Source organism: Drosophila sechellia, chromosome 2L (assembly GCF_004382195.2).
Source record: "Drosophila sechellia strain sech25 chromosome 2L, ASM438219v1, whole genome shotgun sequence".
Lineage (NCBI taxonomy): Eukaryota > Metazoa > Arthropoda > Insecta > Diptera > Drosophilidae > Drosophila > Drosophila sechellia.
This window is the reverse complement of record NC_045949.1, coordinates 10,734,158-10,753,613: the sequence shown is the minus strand read 5'-3', so window position 1 is coordinate 10,753,613 and position 19,456 is coordinate 10,734,158. Positions and strand designations below refer to the sequence as shown.

General features: G+C 42.4%; 7 protein-coding genes across 15 annotated transcripts; 3 read left to right on the top strand and 4 right to left on the bottom strand.

The window, feature by feature from the left end:
• Positions 1-121: 121 nt before the first annotated feature.
• LOC6612095 (putative nuclease HARBI1) lies at positions 122-1,564 on the bottom strand. Of its 2 annotated transcripts, none has more exons than XM_032727685.1 (3): positions 1,209-1,564; positions 380-1,076; positions 122-262 (listed from the first exon to the last, which is right to left on the bottom strand). In XM_032727685.1, exons 1-3 carry the CDS (start codon positions 1,527-1,529, stop codon positions 195-197), a joined length of 1,086 nt encoding a protein of 361 aa, XP_032583576.1. In that variant the 5' UTR covers positions 1,530-1,564; the 3' UTR covers positions 122-194. The 2 variants fall into 2 exon arrangements, with proteins under 2 accessions (XP_032583576.1, XP_002036612.1); XM_002036576.2 differs by having other exon boundaries at positions 122-313; positions 1,209-1,563.
• A 356-nt stretch (positions 1,565-1,920) lies between these two features.
• Positions 1,921-7,406, top strand: LOC6612094 (protein piwi). Its single transcript, XM_002036575.2, has 8 exons — positions 1,921-2,099; positions 3,476-4,060; positions 4,117-4,437; positions 4,504-4,658; positions 5,367-5,567; positions 5,619-5,810; positions 5,930-6,040; positions 6,166-7,406. The coding sequence occupies exons 1-8, from the start codon at positions 2,016-2,018 to the stop codon at positions 7,046-7,048; spliced, it is 2,532 nt and encodes an 843-aa protein (XP_002036611.1). The 5' UTR covers positions 1,921-2,015; the 3' UTR covers positions 7,049-7,406.
• A 594-nt stretch (positions 7,407-8,000) lies between these two features.
• Positions 8,001-12,936, bottom strand: LOC6612093 (wiskott-Aldrich syndrome protein family member 2). 7 transcript variants are annotated; one of them, XM_032727678.1, is made up of 7 exons: positions 12,732-12,936; positions 11,014-11,822; positions 10,740-10,841; positions 10,013-10,093; positions 8,605-9,284; positions 8,289-8,538; positions 8,001-8,224 (listed from the first exon to the last, which is right to left on the bottom strand). In XM_032727678.1, the coding sequence occupies exons 2-7, from the start codon at positions 11,756-11,758 to the stop codon at positions 8,046-8,048; spliced, it is 2,037 nt and encodes a 678-aa protein (XP_032583569.1). In that variant the 5' UTR covers positions 11,759-11,822; positions 12,732-12,936; the 3' UTR covers positions 8,001-8,045. The 7 variants fall into 7 exon arrangements, with proteins under 7 accessions (XP_032583569.1, XP_032583571.1, XP_032583570.1 ...); XM_032727680.1 differs by lacking the exon at positions 12,732-12,936 and adding an exon at positions 12,350-12,580; XM_032727679.1 differs by lacking the exon at positions 12,732-12,936 and adding an exon at positions 12,227-12,295.
• A 325-nt stretch (positions 12,937-13,261) lies between these two features.
• Positions 13,262-13,914, top strand: LOC6612092 (ATP synthase subunit g, mitochondrial). The gene is made up of 3 exons (XM_002036573.2): positions 13,262-13,328; positions 13,385-13,439; positions 13,529-13,914. The coding sequence occupies exons 2-3, from the start codon at positions 13,400-13,402 to the stop codon at positions 13,786-13,788; spliced, it is 300 nt and encodes a 99-aa protein (XP_002036609.1). The 5' UTR covers positions 13,262-13,328; positions 13,385-13,399; the 3' UTR covers positions 13,789-13,914.
• Positions 13,915-14,545: 631 nt separating this feature from the next.
• On the top strand, positions 14,546-16,392 carry LOC6612091 (DET1 homolog). Of its 2 annotated transcripts, none has more exons than XM_002036572.2 (2): positions 14,546-15,566; positions 15,624-16,392. In XM_002036572.2, the coding sequence occupies exons 1-2, from the start codon at positions 14,622-14,624 to the stop codon at positions 16,296-16,298; spliced, it is 1,620 nt and encodes a 539-aa protein (XP_002036608.1). In that variant the 5' UTR covers positions 14,546-14,621; the 3' UTR covers positions 16,299-16,392. The 2 variants fall into 2 exon arrangements, with proteins under 2 accessions (XP_002036608.1, XP_032578095.1); XM_032722204.1 differs by having other exon boundaries at positions 14,546-15,562; positions 15,624-15,715.
• A 31-nt stretch (positions 16,393-16,423) lies between these two features.
• LOC6612090 (proline-rich proteoglycan 2) lies at positions 16,424-17,325 on the bottom strand. Its single transcript, XM_002036571.2, has one exon. The coding sequence runs from the start codon at positions 17,308-17,310 to the stop codon at positions 16,591-16,593; it is 720 nt and encodes a 239-aa protein (XP_002036607.2). The 5' UTR covers positions 17,311-17,325; the 3' UTR covers positions 16,424-16,590.
• A 642-nt stretch (positions 17,326-17,967) lies between these two features.
• LOC6612089 (vacuolar protein sorting-associated protein 72 homolog) lies at positions 17,968-19,370 on the bottom strand. The gene is made up of 4 exons (XM_002036570.2): positions 19,144-19,370; positions 18,951-19,083; positions 18,585-18,885; positions 17,968-18,525 (listed from the first exon to the last, which is right to left on the bottom strand). Exons 1-4 carry the CDS (start codon positions 19,275-19,277, stop codon positions 18,038-18,040), a joined length of 1,056 nt encoding a protein of 351 aa, XP_002036606.1. The 5' UTR covers positions 19,278-19,370; the 3' UTR covers positions 17,968-18,037.
• Between the last annotated feature and the right edge of the window lie 86 nt (positions 19,371-19,456).

Here is a 19,456-nt window from a genome sequence, read left to right as displayed (position 1 = left end):
GTGCCACCTCGCGATAGATACCGATTGCGCACGCAGCAGCTGTTCGGCCAATAGGGGACTTCCCGAATAACCCGTTTTTATCGCTTTACCCGTTTAGCCCGATTTTAAATCGGAAAAAAACTTGAGGAAAATCGACAAATAGTTTATTTTTAATAATTGCAATACTGCGAGTACAAATATTTGTATGAACTCTATTAGCAAGCAAAATGGGTTTTAATGAATTGTCTTCGATTGTTGTCCTCTCCGGATTTTGGTGACCTTCCTATGGAATTGAAAAAAGTGGAATTAAATGGTGAAATGTTCTGTTCCGTATCTAAAAAGATAAATGTAAATCAATAAAGTATGAGCACTTTAGGATCTATAGCATTAGTTAGCTTACCAATGCTTGGATCGACCCACTCCATGGCCATGTTATGGAGTATGGCCAACGCCGTAATCGTTTGCTTTGCGGATCCATGCGAACCCTGGATTTCGGTGCCAAGGATACCGAAGCGACTCATCAGCAGATTGAGACACTTTCTAGCCGATGCGTAGGTGACCGCGTGGGCGTGGTTATACAGCTCCTCGGATTGGTTCCTCGGGAATCGAACCGGTGTGAACAGGGAGGAGGAGCAGCGCACCATTTCGTTGCCCAGCAAAATACGACCCCGGAACTCGTTCTGTTCGAATCGATCCTTTATTTTGGACAGACCGAACATCTCGGTGTCGGTGAGCATGGACTGCTCATCGATCATTCGGATGTCGAGGTCCCTTATCTTATGAGCCGCATCGCAAACAATCTGGATGTGAAGCTCCTCCTCCTTGGTGGTAAAGGCGGGAAATAGCTCCTCTCCATCTAGATCAGTGGCACAGTTTTCTGGTTGAAACCTCACAGTTGTCTGTAGTAAAGCACCAATGACTTGCGGCATATTGGCAATGGCTTGAAACGCTGATCCTGATCGCTCCTTTTCCGATAGAGTAGCCGGCATTCGGATATACCTAGAAGCTTTCGATGATAAGACAGAGGCCACGCGCCTAGTTATTTTTGCCAAAGTGCGTAAACTTACGCCATGGGCCATTGCAGTTAATTTGGGGTGCTTAAATAAGTAAAAAACAGGCAGTAACAAATATTAATTTTCATTTTTGGCGGGCACTTTTGAAAGTCAGTTCACACGGTTTTGATGTACATACAAATTCGCGAGTCTGGCATACAGAAATGTTTACTGTACCTCTGTGCCACCCCATAAGCGAATGGCGGATAGAATCTGCAGATCTATTGGAACTTGCTCCCTCTTCAACGGCTCAAAATATTCAATTTCCAAGTCATCCCGCACAATTTCAATAATTCTGCGAAGGTTTTCCTTAGTGTATCGATACTTTAGTCGAAATTTATGCTCATTTAGGTCAGTCAATGGATTAAACCTTGAGTTCCTTTTCTTTATATGCGTGGCACGCACTCGAGCATTGTGTTTGATATTCAGAAAACATTGAAAGTCTTTGAAATAATCAAAGTCTTTTAGAGACCTTTGAAATACTTGTATATCTTTCATTTTTACTTGCTTACTTGCGTAGCATGGTGGCTGTTTTCTATATTTTAGAAAATACCTTATATAGTATTTACGGTATTTAAGGCTCTTGCAACGGTTGAACTTTTATGATAAAACATTACACTTTAATAAAAATCGTTTTAAATGTTGTTAATTAATAAAATGTATTAGTTGTTTTAGGGGGGTTGTATGACTTATAATTTTAAAATAAGTAAATTAACACTATTATTTTTATAAGCACGTTATGTACTTTTAGAGTTAAGATATATATATGTATTTGTATTTGTATACGTATGTATTGCAAAGTTCGAAAAACCAAAAAATAAATAAAAGGCAAAGACAATTGTTTTCAGTTGTGCAGACTGATATCGATACATCCCAAAAGCTTACCGATCTTTTGGTCACACTGAGTCCAAGGCGTCGTTTTCAACGTTCTCTTTCAGTTTCCATTGGGAAGTTTAAAGCGATCGCGAGTGCAAAAAAGTAACCATGGCTGATGATCAGGGACGTGGACGCAGGCGTCCACTTAACGAAGATGGTTCCTCTACTTCTCGAGGAAGTGGTGATGGGCCGGTATGTAAACACTTATTCAAGCTAGGAAAAAATTATTGCGGTAAAGCAAATTCCTTATAATACCGTTATGTCGCACACACAATACATCCATGTGCTTAAATCGTAAATGTGTTTGTGTATAAACATAAATGTGTGCACTTTTTTGGAATTTGACACCAAATGGAAGCACTACAACAAAAAGTCGAATAAACAAACAAAAAACCCCTATGAATTTGAGCTCGAATGCATAAAATCTTCTTGTCGACCAAGCACTTTTTTCAAAAGGAATCTATTATATTTCCTCAAACGCCTTCAATTTGAATTTCCAAGTAAATGCATAGCATTTTCTGTTTCGTTTCACTTATTTATTTTTTTAATGTACTGCTAGTATAACCACTAAAAGTTTTCATAAAAGTCCACCTGCGTGGACGAATTTCAATTTAAAACCTGACACTGGAAGGTGTCTGTGGCAAGCCGAGTCTTATATACCCTTGCACTAGTGACTTTAAAAAACTACAAAACTATTTTATGTGTATGTGGGCGTCCGAGTGGGCGTGGCGCTGCGTCTATGTCTTTGGAATCTGCATGCTCGACGTTTATATGGTTCCTAGAACCATATATCTATCTATTTGATTCCTAGAAACTCTACCTGACACTGGAAGGTGTCTGTGGCAAGCGGAGTCTTATATACCCTTGCATTAGTGACTTTAAAAAACTACAAAACTATTTTATGTGTATGTGGGCGTCCGAGTGGGCGTGGCGCTGCGTCTATGTCTTTGGAATCTGCATGCTCGACGTTTATATGGTTCCTAGAACCATATATCTATCTATTTGATTCCTAGAAACTCTACGAGTAACGGGTATTTCTCCGATATTTATCATATTCAGACGAAGCATACTACAAAAACTATGTTGGGCCATCTTGTTTTTCGGCTTCATCTTTGATATGAGTAACAATATTTTCGTAGCTTGACCGTTAGTTTTATGCTTTGGATATAAATTGTTGTTGGATAAACATAAGTAAATCCATATCAATCAACATTGCTCGAAATCAGTCGTACCTTAGGAATCATATTTGATTAAACCCCTTAATATTTTTTGTTTTAATAATAAATATTAAAAAGGTAATTCATTGTTTTCAATGTAGAATGTTGAGTCTTTCTGTGTTTTTTTTTTTTTTGTTGTCTCGTGTTTCTTGCTGACTCTCGCACGATCTCTCTCTTTTTTCTATGTTCTTGTTTCCATCGGCGTCAATTATTCATAACTGCCGCTAGGTGGAGCTCGTGTGCAGTCATTCTTCCATTAGCAGACAGCGTCCTCTATATCTACTTTTATAATTTAAAATAAAAAAGAAATTTATATATTCATATGTATCATTTAATAATGCTTTCATGCAGCGGGTGAAAGTATTTAGAGCCTCTTCATCAGGGGACCCGAGAGTGGATCCCCGAGTAGAGGCTTCAAGAGAGAGAGGAGCCTACGAGGTAGCCCCCAGGCGTAAAGGTGGCCCGCCAGAGCGAAGGCCGTGGGGTGACCAATATGATTACCTGAATACCCGCCCGGCTGAGTTGGTATCCAAGAAGGGAAACGATGGCGTCCCGGTCAAGCTGCAGACGAACTTTTTCCGATTAAAAACCAAGCCGGAATGGCGGATCGTTCATTATCACGTGGAGTTCGAGCCGAGCATTGAGAATCCTCGTGTCCGAATGGGAGTTTTGTCCAATCATGCTAACCTTCTGGGATCAGGCTATGTATTCGACGGGCTGCAACTGTTCACCACCAGGAAATTCGAACAGGAAATCACGGTGCTCAGCGGAAAGTCGAAGCTGGACATTGAATACAAGATATCCATAAAGTTCGTTGGATTCATATCGTGTGCTGAGCCTCGCTTTTTGCAAGTCTTAAATCTAATTTTGCGTCGCTCCATGAAGGGACTAAATTTAGAATTAGTTGGCCGTAATCTCTTTGATCCCCGAGCTAAGGTAATTTCTTTTGGTTACCTTTTAAGTGCTATTTGATCAAATATGATTTATTTTAGATAGAAATAAGGGAGTTCAAAATGGAGCTATGGCCGGGCTACGAGACATCGATTCGCCAGCACGAAAAAGATATTTTATTGGGCACCGAAATAACTCACAAAGTTATGCGCACCGAGACGATCTACGACATAATGCGACGTTGCTCACACAATCCGGCTCGTCATCAGGACGAAGTACGGGTAAATGTTTTGGACTTGATTGTCCTTACAGATTACAATAACCGAACTTATCGTATCAATGATGTCGACTTTGGACAAACTCCGAAATCAACATTCAGTTGCAAGGGTAGGGATATCAGTTTCGTGGAATACTATCTCACTGTAAGTCTAATTTTTACCACGGATATACATCGGCGTCTTGTTCCTACCAACATTTGTTCTCTTTAGAAATATAACATACGCATTCGCGACCATAATCAGCCGCTGCTGATATCCAAAAACAGAGACAAGGCTCTAAAAACTAACGCCAGCGAATTAGTGATACTAATTCCTGAGCTCTGCCGAGTGACTGGGCTCAATGCCGAGATGCGCTCAAACTTTCAGTAAGACTAAACCATTTTTAAACTATAATTAACAAACTCTTGTGTCGCAAACAATCTATTTCTTACCCAAGAATTATATTCTAGAATTGTGTATCCTATCCTTGCATGACTAAAACTATATTAATTTGGCTAGTCCGTCCGATTCTTGAGTATGATTGACCTGTTTGGAGTCCACGAGTTCACGCACATAGGTTCAAAAACAAAAACGTCTTACTGTTTGCAAACCTGACATTACCTCCTTATTCCAGTAGACTAATATTATTAGAACTAATAACTAATAATACTAATGTTAGATAGACAGCTAGTGGAACCCTAAATTGCATCAGTTTTCTGGGATATTGATAGATATTGAGGAGTGAAATGAGAAAAACTTCAAAAATTGTTTAAAAGTGTGGTCGTGACCGTTTTTGGCGTTTCGTACCGATAAAAATTGGCCAGACAAACAATAAAACGAAGAAAAATCTAAGTATTGTTCAAAAGTGTTGACGTGGCAGTTTAGGGCGGTTTTCAGTTTTTAGAGTGGACGTGTCAACATGGGTCAACAAACTTGCGCAGCGCCTATGCCTCTAGAATCTGTGAGCTTAATCTTAATCTTCTAGCTTTTATAGTTCCTGAGATCGAGGCGTTCAGGCGGACATGGCCATTTCGATTTTGGTGATACGTACTATAAAGGCGCACGCCCATAAAAATTTAATGTTTAATTAACAGGCTTATGCGTGCCATGAGTAGTTATACGCGAATGAACCCCAAACAACGCATTGATCGATTGCGTACTTTTAACCACCGCTTACAAAACACTCCAGAAAGTGTGAAGGTCTTGAGAGACTGGAACATGGAACTGGACAAGGACGTCACAGAAGTACAAGGCCGGATAATTGGACAGCAGAACATCGTGTTTCAGAATGGAAAGTGAGTTGATGGAAATTAGCACTGCAAGTTTATACTTACAAATTTTTTCAGGGTTCCTGCTGGAGAAAACGCTGATTGGCAAAGGCACTTTAGAGGCCAGAGAATGCTCACCACTCCGAGCGATGGCCTCGATCGATGGGCTGTCATCGCGCCGCAAAGGAATTCCCATGAACTCCGAACTTTGCTTGACTCTTTGTATAGAGCAGCTAGTGGAATGGGTCTTCGAATTCGAAGCCCCCAGGAGTGAGATTTTATGAAAAAACACGTGTACCTTACCTTACGTCTTTACTTAGTTCGTAAAGAGAGGTTTCGTGCTTTGTTTTCTGTGTACATATCCACTTTAACTATCGTTTTATAAACAGATTCATAATTTATGATGATCGCACTGCAACTTATGTGAGAGCAATGGATGATTGTGTGCGCTCGGATCCCAAACTTATATTATGCCTGGTACCCAATGATAACGCCGAAAGGTATTTATTTCCTTTTAAATATACAAATCTAAACCTAATGATTATATTTCTTGAAAAAATGTTTAAATTTTAGAAAATTTAAGTTAATATAAATGCTAGGACTAAAGTAAACCTTTTTATTTTAGATACTCATCAATCAAAAAGAGAGGATACGTTGACAGGGCGGTGCCAACTCAAGTTGTGACAATGAAAACGGCGAAGAACCGCAGCCTTATGAGCATTGCCACCAAAATAGCAATACAACTGAATTGCAAGTTGGGATATACACCCTGGATGATCGAATTGCCCTTGTCCGGGCTAATGACGATCGGCTTTGACATTGCGAAGAGCACACGAGATCGCAAGAGGGCCTACGGAGCATTGATTGCCTCAATGGATCTACAGCAAAACTCCACGTACTTCAGCACGGTCACGGAGTGCAGTGCCTTTGATGTGCTCGCAAACACCCTTTGGCCTATGATAGCAAAGGCCCTGCGCCAATATCAACTAGAGCATAAGAAGCTGCCATCTCGAATCGTATTTTATCGGGACGGGGTGAGCTCTGGCTCTCTAAAGCAGCTTTTTGAATTTGAAGTGAAGGACATTATTGAGAAGCTAAAAACCGAATACGCCCGCGTGCAGCTAAACCCACCGCAGTTAGCTTATATTGTGGTAACCAGATCGATGAACACGCGCTTCTTCCTCAACGGTCAAAATCCTCCGCCTGGTACTGTAGTTGATGACGTTATAACTCTGCCCGAGCGATACGACTTTTATCTGGTCTCGCAACAAGTTCGCCAGGGTACAGTGTCGCCGACCAGCTACAACGTTCTTTACAGCAGCATGGGTATCTCCCCGGAGAAAATGCAAAAACTTACGTACAAGATGTGCCACTTGTACTACAATTGGTCAGGCACCACACGAGTGCCCGCCGTTTGCCAGTACGCTAAGAAGCTAGCTACCCTCGTGGGTACAAACTTGCACTCTATTCCGCAAAACGCGCTCGAAAAGAAGTTTTATTATCTATAATTGGATATAGTTTAGAATGGATACTAATCCTTACTAAGAGGCCATATATGAAACTAGCCCAGACATTTTTATTTTTATAATACTTTCTTACTTTTGCTAAGCACTTCAGCATTTACGGCTGAATATTACGTATTTGAAATGCTTAACTGCTCTTTTTTCTAACAAAATCCAAATTGAGGATTAAGATTCTGGTATTTAAGCATAAGACCAAAGGACTAACCTGTTAAATTCCCAAGCAAACATTTAAAGTTATCAATCAAGACATGCTCATTAATTTTGAATATAATTACTTTATTTGTATTATATATTTTAGTTTATGTAAAGAAAAATTACATACATCCATGTTTGCTTACTTAACCACACATCCATAGCTGCTTATATTCGTGAAACATATTTTATTAATTATACAGGTATTTAACTTTCACAAGGATAATACAATTTCATAGCTGGTTGAGTATACTGAAATGCTACGGAGTTCGATATATTTTAATGTATTCGTATTTACAAAATTCTAAATTTTCATTTTGGATAAATGTTTTATATTAATCGTATCGATTGCAAGTTGGGGTAGGATTGAGTTCAGTGATAATATCGATTATTTATAATTTAATATCCAAACACCGACTACTATGATACAATAGCCCATTTCTACTCAGACCTTGACTCCAAAGAAGTGAACAAAATTAGCAAGTCGTTTAAATCGCTTTCAATGGATTGTCGTCTAGGCTTAAAATGCAAATGCGTTCACTATAGCGATTAATTTAACGATAATTACTCGTTGGTGTATATACAATTCAATTAAACTTTTGATTTTAGACATATTATTTAGGATTAGGTGTATATTGTATAAAGGGTGGTAGAAAAGCTTTGGTGCTTTTGTGTAATCCAATTTCATACCACGCTTGGTTTCGACCATCGTATGGATTAATTCTCTTTGGAATTACTTCTTCTTTTTGTTTTTTAGAATTATGTCAGGCTTTAACGAGTTAATCAGGGATCAAGCCGATGTTTCGTTCGGTTCCATCCAGCCCTCGCTGTCGTCTTCGCTATCCGAATCCTCGGACTCGGATAATTCGATAGCCACACGTCTGGCCAAGATTGAAGCCACATCCAATGGCGCCGCGTTTCGTTCAATTTCCTTTTGCTCCGACTTTTCAACTTTGCGTAGAGTAATACCTGGAAAGATTAATTTTAATTTGATGATATTTTTGCATTCGAAACTAAAATTGCAATTACTTACCATCTCGAATGGCCTTCATCAAGTCGTTGCGTGGGTCATGGAATGGAGGCAGCATCTTCTTGGGTGCGACAATGTGAGGCACACCATTTTGTTGGCCGGGCTGCTGCATTTCGCCATTGGCCAGTGATTTGGGAAGAATTTGGTGCGGGCGCAGCGTGTGTTGGTTGCCACTGCCCATGCCTTCCTCTACTGGAGGCGGTGGCGGCGGCGGTGGTGGCGCGGCATTAGGTGGCGACATCTTAGGCGAGTGCTGCAAGGTTTTGACACAAATTAAACCAAATTGTGATTTATTAACAGCCATCAGTGAGCAACAAACCTGATCTGGAACCGGCGGCGGTGGCGGCAAGTCGCTAAGGGAGTTCAGTTGATTGCCCGCCATACCGATGCTGTGGAAAGTATTGCTCAGCTGCGTCATGACCATATCGTTGGCATTTTGGACGCTGTTGGGAGTCATCTGCGGAGATCCAGCTCCCGACGAACTGTTTGCCCGGCCAAGCAGTTTGGCCGCCATATGCCCGCTGTTGACTCCGTTCATGCCGGACATTGGTGAAATGACGTCTGGAACTGGTGGAGGCGGTGGCAAGGCATCCCGACTGGTCGACATACTTCTGCCTCTTGTCGGAGTGTTGGCATTGGAGGCTGTGGGCGTACCACCACCGCTGCCATTCGACGGCGGAGCCGGTGGCGGCTGCGACGGACGCGGTTTGTTACGCGACGGTGTTCCCGGTCCGTAGATGGGCTCCGGCGACATCATACCCTGTCCAGTTTGGCCGTACAGCGCATGCGACTGATACATCCCGGCGTCATACATCTGCTGATGCTGCATGTGCATCTGCTGGGGGCCACCCATGCCGTTGCCGAAGGTGGCAGCATACTGATTGCCCATCTGCGGAGGAAGCTGCTCGTAGGTGCTACCATCGATCTGCTCGGACTGATAGCTTCGGTTCAATTCGATCGAGTTAGGACGAGGCGGACGTGTATCGTACACTCCCATATCTAGAAAAACGAATGTGAGATATTAGAGCCATTTAAATTAACGTTTTTACAGGACACACATCTCATTTAAAAACACGCCAATTATTTTGTAATTACACTCGAGGAACAATAAGACATATATGTAATTACAAGTAATTTCAAAATTCTGTGCAGTTGAGACCGCTGTTGCCGCTGGACTCGAATATAAATTTTGATGAATATACAAACATCCGATTAAAAGTCTTTGTTAGCTCGTTGCACAGAAATCAATTTAGAGATACTTTCGTAGAATAAGATGTGGCGACAGAAAGGAATTAGTAAAGCTGCAGAGTGACATGTAGACGTAGATATGGAAATTGACTGAACTACAACAGAAAGATAGGAGGATCCTAAAGAAAAACTGCGGCTCAATCACGAATCGCGAGTATGAAATGAATTAAAGTATTATGCAAAATGCCAGATGCATCGTAAACATAATGTGCACACACATTACATTCAAATTGCAAGTTAGAAAGAAGGTGACTAGTTTACAGTGTTTTGAGATAATTAATCTGCACTTTGCATGACCAATGAAACTCATAAATCATCGCCATTCCGACTGATAGTTTGAAAAAGAGAGTGTTCTCTGTACACACAAATGCTAAAGGAACTCAAAAAGGATTGCTAGTAAAAGGTAATGGGTATAGAAGCGTGTGAAAGAACATATACAGTCTTTACTGAGCTTGCTAAAAGGTGTGTGGATGTCTAACCTGCAATCGCAACGGCGGTTTGCTTGGTGACATTACTGTTATTCTCCAAATGCGAAAGCATATTATAAGGCTTTACTGTATCTGTAAATGAGATGGTTATGCGCGATTGATCCATTCGTAATTACAATGCTTATTTATGTTCACGTTTATTAATATCATAACCAAAAACAATGAAAGAGTAGTTCATAAAAACAACATGCAAATAAATAAAAGCTGCGAATAATAATCGACCATTCGGAGAATGAAACTTTAAGGTTCTCTGACCGTATTTACCATCAACAAGGCGAACTTCATTGCGAAAAAGTCACTGAATTCAAATTAGAGACAAATCAAGGTCGCAAGTCTTGCTAACTTACAGGAGAACTAGAGGAGAACTAGACTGACAGCAAAATTGTGTAATAATAATAAATTAAAGCGAATATATCCTGTATCTGAGATTTTAAGCAACCTTTGGATTGAATTCTTGTTAAGTAACATGGATTTAATTTATGTTTTAAGCTCTGGCAACTTTGTTTCGGTCACCTTTCTCTGGGTCGTGATTGTGTGGGTTAATTTCAATTAACAGCAACTTCAAAATAATACAAATTAGTGATCTTCGAACTGGGTTTTGAGGCGCATCGAAAACTAGCGAGCTTTTGAGTGAAGTAGGTGAATGAATGGCGGGTACATCTGTATCGTGGGATGTCAGCCGGGCGGAAATGAAAGCTACGTGGCCCCATCATCGTACCTACGTCTTGGATATTACCGACAACTTGGTGGTGCGCATCGAGAGTGCTATGCCGCAAATCGATGTCAGCCTCGCCCACAGTCTGTATTTTGACTAGCTGAACTACACGGGCAGACAGGACATAATTGATAATTAAAATATATGTACCATTCAATAGCAAGACAGGTGCAAATAGTCAGTGCGCGAAACGAACGTTCCAATAACAGCCTATGAATTTGGTTCGCACTGAATACTTGGCTCACACGGAGACCAATCCCTTTCGCCAAGTACTTACTTCCGTATCCAGCTTCTTCGTTGACCATGGAATTCGGTGTGCGGTAGATGACGTTGTTGGGCATCAATGTTTCGCCGTGCACCAGTGCACGTTGTCGCTGTTGTTCGCGCGTATTGTGCGGCACCCTTATTTTGGTCTTCTGTTTCTTATTGCCACGTCCAGCCGCTCCGCCGGCTCCACCTTCCTGCCGCGGTCTGTTCAGCTTCTTGCCCTTGTCGTGCATCACACGTTCGGTATCCTTCAGCATCTCCTGTCGCCACAACTCAAAGAAGTAGTTCGGATCCGTGTAGAACTTAAGACCATCCTTGCCATCGTCCCGATAGACGTTGAGCTTGTCGAGGGGCGGCGGCTTGTCGCACTGTGCATATGTGTCCATCATGGGCGCCGGCATGGTGGCGCGCGAGAAGATCTGCTGATCGAACACCTTGGCCGACTTGAAGGCCTTCTTTCGGGTAATGTCCGTCAAGGGCACCTCCTCAACTGTGCTGTCCAGCTGGGTCACTTTGATAGCCAGGCGATCGATGCGCGCCTGCAGCGAGTTAGCCCGATCCCCGATGTTGCCCACGTCGCGGGCCAGTTCACCGAACACATCCTCTGCGTGCTTGGACAGCGAGGACAGCTGGCGAATGATGTTCGTCAGCGTGGTGTTGGTGACCGTCTCCAGCTCCACGGACTGCAGCTCATCCTGCTGATACACGGAGCGGGCCACATGTACGGGTTCTATCGATCGTTTGGGCAGCGGCATGGTCGGGCGCGATTGACAATTATCTCCAACTTGGCACACCCGTAAATTAGCGCGTCCTCATCGACTGAAAACGGAATTAATAAATAATCAATATTGATTTAATATGAATTAATGCATTAAAAATTAATAAAATATAAAACCCTTTATTCACTGATTTACTATATAATCTCATGCCTAATTAAGATCAATAATAAAAATAACGTTCAGGTTTTAAATAATTTTATGATTATTATCAATTGAAGGCACCGATTAAATTTTAGTCCCCAATTTGTCGTTTGTCGCTTTGTTTATAAATTTTCGTAAAAGTAGACGCTTAAAACGTTCATTGGATCTATCAAAATTCGTTTAAAAGAAGTTTTGTCATCACTATACTAATCCGTCTATGAATAAGACTGAGAATAGTTATTGCAAAAGATTTCACGAGACGCGTATCCATGTAAGACGTGTTAATTACAATCACCAAAATACCATTTGAATTGTTTTGCGATATGCGCGACTGGCGAACTCGACGTCTGGACCACACCCCACGGAAACGATACCCACAGGGAGGTGATAAGGGCGTAACGCCCAAGTCACCCCCTCAAGATGCACCTTGCAGTTCCGGCGAGATTAGTCGATAATGCTCCCCTTTTCGGTGGCAGTTTCTGGGTGCTACGACCTGGGGCCTTTACGTGGGCACCTATTCCATAGGTGCATATACGTATATCGGTCGGGGGCCTCCCACCAACGCAAATTATACCGTCACGCACTCACACACACGCACGAACCGCAGCAGCAGCACCCAAGTAAATGTACATACATATGTGTGGGACGGAACGGCTGACTCTTTCAGATTTTCGCACTAAAACGCAACAATGCACACAAATGTATCTCTCACACTTTCTAATCGTAGTGGCTGCTGCGATTTTGATTTTGAACGGCGCAGCTTAGTTTTACACAGTCCACCTCACTTTACAGCACCTCGCACACTCACCGCCCGTCACACTTTTCGTTTGGCGGCTGGGACCACAACAAACATTAAGCAGCCACTTCCGTTTCGGGGGTTCGGTGGCAAATTCGATCCGATGCGAACTCTAATTAGCCAATTTGGGGCTTGAAAACTGCAAATATTTGCTCGTTTTGTGGAAACTAAGATTTCCACACCTTTGCAGTGTGACCGAAGCTTTGTGGTTCGAAAAAACCACAGGGATTCATCATAGACGAAAATCAGACAAATATACTTGTTACTGCACGATTCGGTGGGAAAAAAGGTATTTTTATATTAACGTAATATTTATTTTAATTACGATATTTCAATAAATTAAGCAACGGAATTTTCAGTTACTCATTTCATATTGCTTATTTACTGTATAGAAAGGAATATTTAAAATATAAACATATATTCAGTTTTATTTTAACCTTAGCTTCAGTTAGTTTAATAACGTTATTTAAAATTTACTGGTTGCAGTTTCTTGTATTAACTTTATAAATGAATATTTGGTAGTTTTTGGTATTTATTCGCCGATCGATAACTAGTGCTCCAGCCCTGGACCCAATGCATAACATCTCTGTTTCGTCGCACACTGAATAGGTAAGTTTTCCGCACATTTCGTTGATTTCCTCTTGTATAATTCCAACTGCTTGCAGAACCAAATTGAAAAGATGGCGAGTTTGGCTACCAAGGGATCAGGACTTGTGAACAGTTAGTGTCGTGAATCGAATGCAATCGAATGGCTACACCAACTTCGGCGCCTGTCAATCGCAAAATTATGTAATGATCACTTTTTGCAGGGCTCCTCACACAGGCGAGGCCCCAACTGGACGTGTTCCTGAAGTACGCCAAGGTGGAACTAACACCCCCGACGCCCGCCGATATTCCGGCCATCCGCCAGGGACTGGGCAACATCATCAAGGGAGCCAAGACCGGCGCCTACAAGAACCTCACCGTTCGCGAGGCCTGGCTTAACACCCTGGTGACCGCCGAGGTCATCTTCTGGTTCTACATCGGCGAGTGCATCGGCAAGCGTCACATTGTGGGCTACAATGTCTAAGCTTACTATAGTTTCCACTTGGCAGTCACTGGAATGGGCAACGTAATCCCACAGATGTGTATATTTATATGTCTGCGAACATTTCGACTCTGAATAAAGTGAAATAGTAATTTAAAATTCCGAAAATTTTCGAAAAAATGCATTGTTTTCTGAAAACCGTTAGAACGTTTGCGCGGTATTAGTTTAAGCTAAAGATGAGGTAATGTAAACCCTAGCTTTGAATCGAAATTTCGAAACTAAAACGAAAATTGTTTGCTCGGCTTTGTTGAAAGGACATTTTTGAAAGTGTACGACTGAGAAACGATTTTCAGTATCTAGAAATCTTCGATTTTTAAACAGATTTCTTGCAGCACTTTCGTATTAGTAAACAAGCTTTTTCTGGGTAAAATTATAAAAATTAAAGAATATATGTAATATTGTAAATCAAATATGAATATGTTTATGAAACAATGTCGTAATTAAAGGGGCTAATCGTATAGAAATACATAATATACTTAGAGTATTTAAAAGCACACAAGAAAAATTTTGTTTTAAAACAAAATAAATCTAAATTTGCTTTTCGTGGATTGTTTTTTCACACATTTTTAAGACAAAGTAAAGTAAAGTGTATTGCATTCTTTTATTTATAAATAACGTTTTTATTTGAATCTTGAAAAGCATTATTATTATTATTATTATACTTCTATTTGTTTAACAACTAAACTTTTGTAGCCAGAGTATATTTTTGTAATCTAACTACGGTCACACTCCACTTTAGTTACCTTCCGATCGGAAGAAGAAGCCGGCTGACATAGGAATAGGAATTCGACAGAACTTTCCCAAGATCTGTGAGAATGGCTTACGAGAAGCGCCTAAAATCGCAGAACCTCGTGCATTTGCTGCAGAACCGCGAGTCCGGATACACCAACGTGGGCCAACAGCCGGGCAGAATGCCGCTGTTGGCCTACGAACGTCTCTTCTACAAGTGCATCACACCTTGCCTGACCATTGACTCGATTACCATTCCGCCGATCTACCTGCGCAAGTTCACGCCGGATGGCAGGAAATTGCTGGCCTTCTCGCAGGATCAGCGCAGCCTGCTCATATACAGCTACGGGGGTTCCAGTTGTGCGGCGGTGGGAGAACTGATTCGCCAGGCGGATGTGGGCAGTGGCGAGTTCTTTAGTAGCCAGGACAGCATACTCAAGAGCCAGATCTTTGAACGCCTATTTCCCACAAAAGAGACGCTGAATCTATGCCAGGGCGACTTTGGCCTCTACTATCTGCATCGGGAGTTCAGTGTGTTCCTGGAAGACGGTCGTTATGCCATGCTGGCTGCCATGACCGTTGTGCGCGGCGCTCTGCCGGTCGAAGACTACGTACGGTACCCAGATCTGTTCGACAAAGTGGATGCCTTCTCGTATGTGTTCTTTCTGGTGGATTTGAAGCTCGGCGTCGTCACAGATAGACTAATCCTGCCCAACGACTCCATCGTCATTGCCCACAATCATGGGATTTCCGTGTTTGGCTCAACAGTGATGATGATGTCCCGCCTGCATCAGTGCGTTTACGTCTATTGGGTGAATGACGGTAAGTTCCACCAGCAGGAGACGATTGGTCCCCGGCCGAGGGACTTTATCGAGAAGGCTACCACAGACTTTGACAACCTAGACGCCACCACAGTTTTGCCCATAACGCACATTAAACAGCGCGTCCTTAGTTTCCAGTACCGCCAAATTAATGATAAAAGTGGCAACCCGACGGATAGTCAGAAGTCGTTTTATAAAAACTTTGAGTATGTAAGTAACTTCATAAAGAGTGACAACGGTCTTCACATCCTTACACACCTTATTTAGATAGAGCACATGATCATGGAGAGAATGCATCTGGTGAACGATGAACTTCTGATGTTGCGCTATGAAGAGCGTCCAAAAGATACCGATACCATGCCCATGGCTACATCACCGCGCCGCTTATATGTATTCTACACCATAACTGGCGAGGAAGTGGTTGGCGTTTATCCGGAATATTCCATCAACCTGCTGCACATCTTACTGCAATTCAATGACTATATGAGCAATGATCGATCGCTGCAATTCGGTGATGCACCTTCGTTGCCCATGCATTTTTTCCTAAGGCATACATTTGCGGATACCAATGAATCGGTCTCCGTCGATCGACATACGGCCTTGCGCTTCAACCCCAGCGTTCCACTCAGCTCCCAGAGCCTCTCCTCGTCGCCCTATCTAAAGTTCAACGAATTTAGATACGACAGTCGGTACGTGTCTCCTCTGGAGCAACCCCATCGCTGCTCCAACGAACCTATTGTGTTTATTGACCGTGCCACGGATTCGATCAAGTTTAGACTGCACGCCACGGCCCGCCGACATTTAAATCCTCTGGCACCACGGGAATTGTGCGCCTTTATTTGGCATCCCTTTGACCCACTAGTGCTCAGTATCCAGAAATGCATGAACAGCTACGTCTACCATGTGCACCTGTACAACCACAGCACCATAGTGGAAAAGTAGACTGCCCAATATGTACATACATGCTTTTGTACATTTTGGTATAAAACATAACAAAGTACCTTTTATATTATGAAATATATGTGATACTAAAATATCTCGTTTCCCCTTTTCAGTTATGTCTTTAATTACAATGGTAAGAGAACATTTCTATCTTTTATTTAATCAAAGACTGTGATACTTCAAGTACTGTTTAAATTAATTCGACATTGCTACATTGTATTGAAGGCCGACTTGAAACTTGAGGCCCAATCCGACGTTTAAAGTTTGAAGTAACATTGTATCTCGACTGCGACTACGTTGAAGATTGGTGGTGACCGTCCTCGTTGTATTCCTTGTTGACCTTAAGGGAGTGATTAATAACGCTCGAGCCACCTGGAGGATAGTTCGGGGCAGGCCCTGATCCCGGGCCGCTAGCAGGCTGCTGTGGCTGAGGCTGGGGCTGATTGGGGATCGCATTTGGGTTGTTACCGGGATTTTGTCCGGGACCCCCCTGCGGTGGATAGCCGCTTGGATATCCGGACGGGACGGGTGGATACATTGGTGGTGGCGGAGCTTGTTGCGGCTGTGGCGGTGGTGGTGGTGGTGGGGCCATGTACGGATTATAGGGATATGAAGGATAGCCTCCCATTTGGGGATACGGAGGATACTGCATGTACGTATTGTAGGGATATGTAGGATAGCCTCCCATATATGGATACGGAGGATAGCCCGGACTGGGATATGCAGGATAATTGTACTTGTGCTCCGTCTTGGAGTGCTTGTGCTTTTTCTCTCCACTGCTGCTGTCGCTGCTATCGCTGTCCGTTCGAACCACTTCGTACTGGAGCAGCAGTACCAGGAGGACTCCAATCGCCGCACAGCTCTTCATTTCTCCGTTTAATCGCACAACGTTCGTTTGATCTAAGCTCACGGGTATGACTAAATCTTGCTCACACAATACCTTGTCCCGTTCCCGTTCAAACAATTCAAATAGCCAGCGCGTGCGTTGATTTTGATAAGTCGACGAAAACATACAGATGCGACAAGGTTGCGGCAGGGTCCACTGAACTAATTCCCTGTAAGAGTTTCGGATTGAAAAACAATTTCATTCGGAAATGATCAATACTTCGCCAATAGATTATAAATAGAGAATAAAATGGGTTCATAATTAACATATGTAATGTAATGTCTCAAAATTAAGCAAGTACTTATACTTATGCATTACGTATTAGGTGTCGGAACAACCTCATTTCCTCCAGATTTTGTTATATATTGCACAGAGAGACTGTGTGCTTATCAATTTGACGCAAATTAAGCGAAAAAATTCGTTTAAATACTCTTAATAGAAGACTGCGACGCTTTTATTATTAAGACAACTAAACTTTTAAATAGAGCGGCAATTAAAATTAGATACTAAAAAGTAATAAATGGGTTTTATATAAATTAGATTAGCAAGATAAACTTTCTTTTGGTTAAACTGTGTTATCAACATCTTAAGTCAATAAACCGGATGCTGCTGATAAATAAAATCAAAACAGACTGTGCGTTGATTATAAATACTTTTCAAAGATAACGTTTTGGGAAATACCCTATGTACTACTTTTCCATTGTCGCAATTGTATGAAATATATTAGGTAATCGTTTGGTACTGCCTGAAATTGACGAGGGTTGTCCAAAGAGTAGTTTGTGATTTCTCATTGAGAAGGTTTCGAAAATTTCGTATAACTTTTTATTCGAAAAATATAAAATTGGTAGCATTATTAGTTATCTCCGTTTTTGTTGGCAGCTGCTGAAGCCTTCAGACGATTCTCCTTGACCAGCTTGCGCCATTCCAGCCATTTGGCCAGCTCGGGTTGCTCGCTGCCGCCGCCTTTCTGTTCCAGCTGCATGTAGTATGCCTCGCGCAGGATTTTAAAAGCCTGGATGCTGAAGTATGGCTGCTGTGTGATCGGGTCAAAGTAGCGGGCTGGCAGCCTGGTGATTGGACAGATGCCATTGCTGGCTTTGGGAGGCGCCTTGTGGCGGAAGAGGTTCTGAAACACCTTGTCATTAAAATCGTTCTCGATGGTGACGAATGTGCGTTCGCACTTCCCAGCAAGATCCTTTGAATCGACCGCAGGGTTAGCTCCGCGAGTGGGCTTCCGCATCGCTGGCATGGTTAGTGAGTGATAGCGTATCGTGGGGCCGGAGAACGTGCGCTTGGTGGGACGTGATTTCTTCTTCTCCAGCTCCATTTTCTGGAATTTCTCTGTGAATGCCCCAGAAGATTGTAAAATAGCTGCTTCCTTGGTTGCTTTAGATACCCACCCAAAGATTTAGTGTTTTCTTCCTCGGTTATTTTGGCCTCCTCCAGCAGCTCCTCCTGCGTGGGCATGTAGTCCTCCACACGCACCTTCTTCTTTTTGCGCTTGCGGGCATCGTCCAATTCTTTGAGGCGTATTTTGGTAGCCTGTGTCTTGATGGCCGTGGAAGTGCGTATGGATTTGCGACCGGAATCGAGGACCGTGAAGCGTGGACGTGCCCGCCGTTTCGTTACCCCACCACCAGGTCGTTTCTTGTGCAGGGCCGGTGTTGCCTTTGTGTCTTTTTTGACTGAAGGCTTTGTTTCCTGTGGAAATCATTACAACTCCAAATAATCACAGGATTATTAAGTATTTTAAGTATAGTTCGCACCTTATAGGCCTTTGTGTTAACGCCACCGCGTTTCCTTGTTTTCTCGGGCGCCTCTTCCTGATCCGAAACGGGCTCATCGTGCTCATCGATACTGAAGTCGGAGTCCACCACATCTTCCTCTTCGTCTTTTTGCCTGCAGAGTGGATTTTATATGGCTTGTGCACTCAAATTTCCTAAAATGATAAGTACTCACTCGTATTCCTTATCCTCTTCGTCCTCCTGAAATCCACCATAGGACGTTTTGTAAAAGTCGTCCTCCTCTTCCTCATTGAGCAAACGAGCTATTTTGTTGCCGGCATTATTACGCCGTGAGCGCGAGGCAGCCATTTTTGTTATTTATATATAGAAACTATGATTTAGTTATATTTTAGTTTAGTTATATTTTATTTGTAAATGTAAACAAGCAGAACAGTGTGACCAATGCAGCAAATGTAGTATATATCGCAGAGGCCTTACAACTTTGGTATGAGTTGCAGCCCTGGTAAGAAAAATTGTTTTTCCTGCAA